Below are 8,319 nucleotides of genomic sequence, written 5' to 3'. Positions count from 1 at the left end.
CGTTGAAGTCTTGTCTGATGTGTCGTGACGTCTGGTTGTCATCGTGACGTCGGTTCTGATGTCGTGTGACGCCGGTCCTGTCATCGTGGACGTCGGTCTGACTGTCGTCCGTGACGTCTGGTCTGTCGTCGTGACGTGGTCTGTCTCTGTTCTCTGTCTCTCTGTCGTCGTGACGGTCTGTCTTTCGGTCTGATCGTGTCGTCTGTCTGTCTTCGTGATCGTCGGTTCGTCTGTCGTCGTGACGTCTGTCTGTCATCGTGACGTCGGTCTGATGTCGTCGTGTGACGCGGGTCTGGTCTGAGTTGTCGTCGTGATCGTATGGTCTTTCATCGTGACGTCGGTCTGATGTAGTCGTTTGACTGTCGTGTGTCTGTCGTCCGTGACGTCGGTCTGATGTCGTCTGGACCGTCTGTCTGTGTCGTGACGTCGGTTCTTGTCATCTTGACGTCGGTCTGATGTCGTCGTGTGACGCCGTCTGATGTCGTCGTGACGTCGCGGTTGTCATCGTGACGTCGGTCTGATGTCATCGTGACGTCGTCTGATGTCGTCGTGGCGTTGTCTGTCGTCGTTGACGTCTGTCGTCGTCGTGACGTCTGTCTGTCGTCGTGCCGTCTGTCTGTCATCGTGACGTCGTCTGATGTCGTCGTGACGTCTGCTCTGTCGTCGTGACGTCTGTCTGTCATCGTGACGTCGGTCTGATGTCGTCGTGACGCCGGTCTGATGTCGTCGTGACGCGGTCTGTCATCGTGACGCGTTCTGTCTGATGTCGTCGTGACTCGGTTGATTCGTGTCGTTCTGAGTCTGTTCTGCGTCGGTCGTCTGTCTCGTGTGGCGGTCTGTCTGTCGTCTTGACTCTGTCGTCTTGTGACGTGTCTGATGTCGTCGTGACGTCTGTCTGTCGTCGTGACGTCTGTCTGTCCATCGTGACGTCGGTCTGATGTCGGTTTCGTGATCGTCGGTCTGCTCTGACGTCGTGACGTCTGTCTGTCGTCGTGACGTCTGTCTGTCATGTGACGCGGTGTCTTATGTCGTCGTGGACGTCGGTTCGTCTGATGTCGGTCCGTTGACGTCCGGTTCTGTTCAGTCGTGAGTCGGTTCTGTGTGTCGTGACGCGGTCTGTCATCGTGACGTCGGTCTGATGTCGTCGTGACGTCGGTCTCTGTCGGTCGTGACGTCGTTCTGTGGTCATCGTGACGTTGCGTGTGATGTCATCATGATGTCATCTCTGTCCTGCAGGGAGATGAACAAGCGTCTGACGGAGGAGCAGGGCAGGAAAACCTTCGACAGAGCACCAAAAACTGGAGCAGGAGTTACCGAGCATTTCACAGGTGAGAGCACCAAACTCAGAACCGGAGCTCAGACAGAACCTTCTGGTCTGGTCCGGGGCTGGGGGCTGGGGGCGACACTTACGACACGCGACACAGAAGATGGAGCGTGAGAGCGCATGCAGCCAGCGGGCAGGGCGACACGCTGGGGAGATACCGATCAGGGTGAAGCCGAGCACGAGGAAGCAGAGGCGTGGAGTCGGCAGCGGACCAGGCCAAGGAGAAGTTATGAGGGGGGGGAGCCGCGTCCTGCTCACACCGCGTCCGGTCGTAGAGTCACTCGGTTAGGTTTGAAAAGGGTCGACCCGCGACGGCAGAGCCTCACCCCCCCACCCCGCAACCCACCCCCCCCCCCCCCCCCCCCCCCCCCCCCCCCCGTCACGACGACATCAGACCGACGTCACGACGACATCAGACCGACGTCACGACGACATCAGACCGACGTCACGACGACATCAGACCGGCGTCACGACGACATCAGACCGACGTCACGACGACATCAGACCGACGTCACGACGACATCAGACATCGTGACGTCTGTGTGATGTCATCAGCTGTCAGCGTGTCGGCGGCTTCCTGTCGGACTCACATGATGTTCTCCACAGATTTGGGTTTGATGAAAATGGCGATGGGGTGAAGCTGAGCCAGCTGGAGTCTCTTGATGGCGTTCCCCGACACGTCCAGGATGCAGTGTTTACCCTGAAAACAACAGAAGAAGAACGGCGTGTTCAGATGACGTCATCATGACATCACTGAAAGAAAAACAGAGTTCATCAGACTTTTTAAAACCCAGATCACTGTGTTCTGATTGGTCGAGCACAAACTCAGTGACTAACAAATACTCTGGTTCTGGTCCAAACACGTCGTCCCGGTCTCCCTCTCTGTTTCTGAATCTTCACGAATAGTTCACGTCATATTTCTGCAGATGTTAAAAAGTTCTGTCGACTTAACGAGAAATTCAAACGTCTCTGAGGTGACCCAAACAGAACTCTGTTCATGTTCAGTTTCTTCTTCTGTGGTGGGAACAGAAATGCTTCCTGTGGTGCCGGTACCTTCTCAGCCACCTCTCGGACCGACTGGACGCTGGTTCCGTACAGGTGGTTGTTGTACTGTCCCGCCTCGATGAACCTGTGGTCCTGGATGTCCTTCTCCATCTGTTCTCTGGACACCACAAAGTGATAGTCTCTGCCGTCCACCTCGTAGTCTCGCTTCGGCCGGGTCGTATCTGAGAGAGAGAGGAGGGAAAACTTTCATCAGCTGACGGGTGAGCGAGAACGTGACCCGTCAGGTCGCACGCCGGCGACGACTTACGAGGGACGCAGGATCCAAATTTGTCGGGGAACTCGGAGATCAGGTCGTCGTTGATCCGATCCTTCATGGGGCCGAGGATGATGACGGGCCGGGTGTAGTTCACTGTCAGAGGACGGGAACACGAAGTGATCAGAACAAACTCCTAAACAAAGAGACAAACATCAGAGAGCTCGAATCTCACCTTCCTGCTGGACGACGGGTTCATACGACAGAACGTACTCCTCCTGTCCACCTGCAAACACAGGACAGTTAGGAGGAGGAGGAGGAGGAGTAGGGAGATGGGGAGGAGGAGGAGGAGGAGGAGGAGGAGGGTGTTAAACACAGATGTTAATGGAGGGATGAAGGCTGAGTTCATCACTCAGTGTTACAATCTGATTCAGAGTCTGGACTCGGCTCGGGTCGAGCAGGAAGGCGGGAAGACGGATAACGAACGCTCAGTGAGAATTAAAGGGACAAACGTTCAGGAAACATTCAGGAAACATTCAGATTGAAAACTGATCTTTTAGAATAGTGATGAATACACTATGAGCTGTGACTTTCCTCTGAGTAAACTGACTTGGTATTTCTGAATCTTTCATTTAATATTCAGTTTGTTGAACATGTCCTAAGTTATAACATTAACTTCATCTTCTCCAGGTCTTCACTGAGTCTTCATCCTGTCACATTTATTTCACTTCACACCTGAAACTTTACAGAGAAACTTTCCTTTAGTTTGAGTCAGTGACACTGAGATACACACCGACTGTTTACGTCCTCATGAAGCTCTGCTGACCTCTAGTGGAGGTCAGCAGGTGTGTGTGAGTGTCTACAGGCGAGGGCTTTAATATTAATATTCAGCACACACACACACACACACACACACACACACACACTCTCTTCATGCAGCAGCTGCAATGCAAACAGCCCGTCAGGCAGCGTTCAGGGACGTTAGCGTGGGTAAACTGTGTGTGTGTGATGTCATGCTGTCATTGGCCAATCAGCAGCCTGTGCGAGTTAGCGGTTAGTGTTTCCTGTCAGTCATCGGGTGAAGCGGCAGGCAGTGTCACACTTACGGTAGCTACTTTCACTATCGCTGGCGTTAGAGGTCACGTGTTCTGGAATCACAACAAAACACAGCGTCAGCCGGGAGCATCGCTTTCCCAGAATGCTTTGCGCCCAGAAGACCAGAGGTCAACAGCAACACAATGTTCTCATGTACAGTTCAACAGACAGACGGGACGTTACACGCCACGGCGAGCGCCGCGATAAAAAAACATAAAGCAGGTTTGACGTGTTCGAATCACGCCAACGCAACAAACCTCAGGAAACCAATCAGAGACCAGCAGTCTGTTTGAATCTGCTGATGACATCATCAGTTTATTGTGTCAATCAACTTTTCATTCAAACCAAAATATTGAAATTTGATTTAATAATACTAAAATGATAATTCAAAGAAATGTTAAACATGTTCTAACTTAACGAACATCTGGAGACGACTCGGATGTCTGAACTCTTTAATGATCAGCAGATCTGATTAATAAACTGTTTTCAGCTGAGACTCCTCAGGCGTCACCTCGTCAGGATCTGGAATCAACGAGACGCTGATTTAAGATCAAACTAGATTGTGTGAATAATCTGAATCTTCGTTTGTTTCAGGACGTTTAAAAACGACTCTGAGAACTTGAGATGGAAATTTTTCATTTCAAACAAAAAAAACCTGCATAATAGTTTGAAGATCAACAGACGCTGAGAAAAAGAAACGTAACAAACGACGAGCTTCAAAAAACAGAATCATGTAAAATGATGACGTCACCAAATAAACATGAAATGTTCTTTAAAGTTCTTCTTCGTTGGTTTCTTTGATTTTCAGCAGAATGTTCTGACGCTGGAACTCATTTAAACTTTTTTCAATATTGATGCATGAAGAGAAACTTTGTCAACACTCAAAAATAAACCAGCAGAAATGATTCCTACAAAATAAAAGACAGTAACAAAGGATCAGCATTTTTTTCATCCATCAATGATCAATCACTCAAACCTCAGCACGTCGCTGATCAGTGAGAGAAAACTCAGTTAAACCTCCATGAAGGTCCAGAACGATCCAGGTGTGACAGTTCACCTGAGCAGTGACAGGTAGACGAGTGACAAGTGACCAATGTGTGAATCTGCTGTGACAGAACGTGAAAAGATGGAGAAGGTCCGGTCTGGAGGATCCTCGACAGCCGGAGGAGGAGGGAGAAGAGGAGGAGAAGGAGGAGGAGGAGGAGGGAGAAGGTGGAGGAGGGAGAAGGTGGAGGAAGAGGAGGAGAAGGAGGAGGAGGGAGAAGAGGAAGAAGAAGAGGAGGAGAAGGAAGAGGAGGAGGGACAAGGAGGAGGAAAAGGAAGGAGGAAGGAGGAGGAAGAAGGAGGAGGGAGAAGGTGGAGGAGGGAGAAGGTGGAGGAAGAGGAGGAGAAGGAGGAGCAGGGAGAAGAAGAGGAGGAGAAGGAAGAGGAGGAGGAAAAGGAAGGAGGAGGAAGAAGAAGAAGAAGAAGAAGAAGAAGAAGAAGAAGAAGAAGAAGAAGAAGAAGAAGAAGAAGGAGGAGGAGGAGGAGGAGGAGGAGGAGGAGGAGGACAATGGTAGTGGTGGTGCTGATGTTGGTGTGGATCATGGTGTTGGTGGTGTTGATGTTGGTGGTGCTGATGGAGGTGATGTTGGTGTTGATGGTGGTATTGGTGTTGATGATGGTTATGTTGATGATGTTGTTGGTGTTGTTGTTGATGGTGGTGTTGATGGTGTTGGTGTTGTTGATGTTGATGTTGTTGGTGGTGTTGATGGTGGTATTGGTGTTGATGATGGTTATGTTGATGATGTTGATGGTGTTGTTGTTGATGTTGTTGTTGATGGTGGTGTTGGTGTTGATGGTGGAGGTGATGGTGTTGGTGTTGTTGGTGATGTTGTTGGTGTTGTTGGTGGTGTTGGTGTTGATGTTGTTGGTGTTGTTGTTGGTGGTATTGATGTTGTTGATGTTGTTGTTGGTGGTGTTGGTGTTGATTTTGTTGGTGTTGTTGTTGATGTTGTTGTTGTTGGTGGAGGTGATGGTGTTGTTGGTGTTGATGGTGTTGGTGTTTGGAGGGACAGACTTACTGTGGCCTTTGGATAGCATGTCGTCACTGTTGTCCTGAGGTCAGCAGAGCCGAGTGAACAACGAGGAGAAAACAACCACAAAGAAACAAAGTTACTGAGCGACAGCGACAGAGAGAGAGCAGAGGGAACGCAGCCGGTCACCGCGGCTACAGGGCGGCCACTTTGGCTCCGAGGAGGAGGAGTCCGAATATTCAGCCGTCACAGCTGAAACGTCTGCTGGGGGGTCGACTGTGAATATCTGAACCAGGTTTTGGTCGGTTCACTACATTATTTTAAGCCGGGCCCTGTTGCCGTGGCAACCAATGCGCCTTTTGCAGCAGCGCCGCCTCCAGCTGGCCTCTCTTCCTGTCACCTGACCAATCGTCTCTCAGACAGACGGCCTCGCCCCGCCGCGCCGGTTGGTGGTACTTACGGTCGACGTCGCTGGTCTCCTGCTCGCTCGCCTCTTTGCTCTTGTAGAACGGAAACTTTCGGGAAAAGAGGTTCTTTTTACGCTTGTCATTGAGAGACTGCTGAGGAGGAGGAGGAGAGGAGGAAGAGGAGGAGAGGAGGGGGTGATGGAATAAAAAACAAGAGGAGGAAGAAGGGGAGATGGAGGGAAGTCTGATGTCGGTTTGGACAGAATGAGACGCTTTGTCTGAGTCTGTGGCTACCGGCTAACAGCACGATTTAAATACAGCTCCACTAAGACAGACATACACACCTCTGATGTCTCTGATGTCTCTATCATTCTGTGGACACCTTTATTTAAAAGCTAACAGCATGAGATGTAACCAGTCCAAACCACAGAATCAGACATCTACTGAACATTTTGGTATCATCTGCATAGAAACTGAGCCGAGCAGTGCTCGCCGCTCTGAGTGATGTGGACCTGTCGGCGTTACACGGGGACAGTGAAGGCAGCAGGTGTCAGACAAACGCAGGATGAGGAGGGAGTGAACATGCAGACGAAACATGCAGAGAAACAAGCTGAGGGGGGACGTTCCACTGGTTTCAGATCAGCTGTGACGACGTTCACAAGCCCTGACTCAGATTCACCGTCTGTGAAACGGTCCAGTAAAAACCTTCATGTGAGGATCAAATCAGAGCAAGCAGTAAACATCCAGCTCAGTTCAGACTGCTTCTTTCTGCAGGTTTTAGGTACAAATCTGTAAAGATTCGACCAATCAGAAAATATTTGACAAAACATGGATGCAGTGTTAAAAACCAGCCTCAAAGTCAAAGACTGACTGATCATCTCAGGCTGATGTTTCATGTCGAGTCTTTCTTGATGTAAATGATCTGTTATCCAGCAGGACAGAGGAGGGGGTGAGACAGGTGAGACAGGTGAGTGGTGAGGAGGAGGAGGGAGGTTTGTGTGAGCAGCAGACAGTCAGACATCAATGTCAAGCGTTTCTCTTGAATGAGGTGGGAGGGAAGGCTCATGCATGGTGGGTTTCTTTTCTCCACCCTTCAGTCTGGTGTGTTAGAGGGCGGGCGGGTTGGCGGGCGGCGCTGGGCGTTTTGGCAACGCGTGTTAAAGCGACACACGGTTTAAAAAAAGGTGCTGGGGAGGCGCTGCTGCAGTTCGGCTGCTGAGACGTCAAGAAGATCAACAACATGCTGTTAAAGAGTGGAGCTGCTTTTCAACATTAGTCACTCATTAGTAGGTGGAGTTCATCTCCACAGTCTGACAGGTGGAGTCTTGACATGAACAAACTCTAAAAACATGCAAACACATCAGGCTGCTTTAAAGACAAATCTGAATCAGAACAAAAACTACATGTCCCATGATGCCCTGTGTGAGTTACAGCACGAGCTCTGCTTGTTGTAACAAACTGCAGACTTTCACCAGGTGAGCTAAAACTGACATCAGATCAGATCCAAGCCACGCGCTGTCACAGATCACGTGTCCGCGACTGATGAAACACATCGCCCTGTCGCTCACCTGAAATGTTTTTGACAGACTTCACACAAAGCATCATGGGAGTTCACCTGGGTCAGAAACAGGAAGCAAACACTCACCCCTCTGTCCCGAGACTTAGCGTTAAACTTCACCGTCTTTAATCTCGCTCTCTCCTTCTTCTCAACCCTGAAGACACAAGGTCAGAGGACACGAGGTCAGAGGACACACAGAGGACACGAGGTCAGAGGACACGAGGTCAGAGGACACAGAGGACACGAGGTCAGAGGACACACAGAGGACACACAGAGGACACACAGAGGTCAGAGGACACACAGAGGTCAGAGGACACACAGAGGTCAGAGGACACACAGAGGTCACACAGAGGTCAGAGGTCACACAGAGGACACACAGAGGTCAGAGGACACACAGAGGTCACACAGAGGTCACACAGAGGACACACAGAGGTCACACAGAGGTCAAAGGACACGAGGTCAGAGGACACACAGAGGTCAGAGGACACACAGAGGTCAGAGGACACGTTCAAGGCTCTTGTTGTCATGTAAACCGTTGATCCTGTGGAGCCTTAAATATTAAACTGTGACTGGACAGGTTAGTGTGTGTGTGTGTGTGTGTGTGTGATGTGAGGTGTGTGATGTGAGGTGTGTGTGTGTGTGATGTGAGGTGTGTGTGTGTG

The 8,319-nt window shown here is 50.4% G+C and overlaps 1 protein-coding gene across 1 annotated transcript in view; it reads right to left on the bottom strand.

The window, feature by feature from the left end:
• The window catches only part of dlg1b (discs large MAGUK scaffold protein 1b), a 73,544-nt gene that overhangs the window by 2,095 nt on the left and 63,130 nt on the right, over nucleotides 1-8,319 (bottom strand). The window contains exons 18-24 of the mRNA XM_027291530.1: nucleotides 7,745-7,823; nucleotides 6,153-6,252; nucleotides 3,689-3,730; nucleotides 2,818-2,868; nucleotides 2,637-2,738; nucleotides 2,378-2,550; nucleotides 1,915-2,024 (exon numbers count right to left, since the gene is read on the bottom strand). Coding sequence (XP_027147331.1) covers nucleotides 1,915-2,024; nucleotides 2,378-2,550; nucleotides 2,637-2,738; nucleotides 2,818-2,868; nucleotides 3,689-3,730; nucleotides 6,153-6,252; nucleotides 7,745-7,823 — 657 coding nt within the window. The remainder of the gene's footprint in view (nucleotides 1-1,914; nucleotides 2,025-2,377; nucleotides 2,551-2,636; nucleotides 2,739-2,817; nucleotides 2,869-3,688; nucleotides 3,731-6,152; nucleotides 6,253-7,744; nucleotides 7,824-8,319) is intronic.

This window comes from Larimichthys crocea, chromosome II (assembly GCF_000972845.2).
Source record: "Larimichthys crocea isolate SSNF chromosome II, L_crocea_2.0, whole genome shotgun sequence".
NCBI classification, from domain to species: domain Eukaryota; kingdom Metazoa; phylum Chordata; class Actinopteri; family Sciaenidae; genus Larimichthys; species Larimichthys crocea.
The sequence above is the reverse complement of the archived record's forward strand: the minus strand, read 5'-3'. Positions and strand labels throughout refer to the sequence as shown.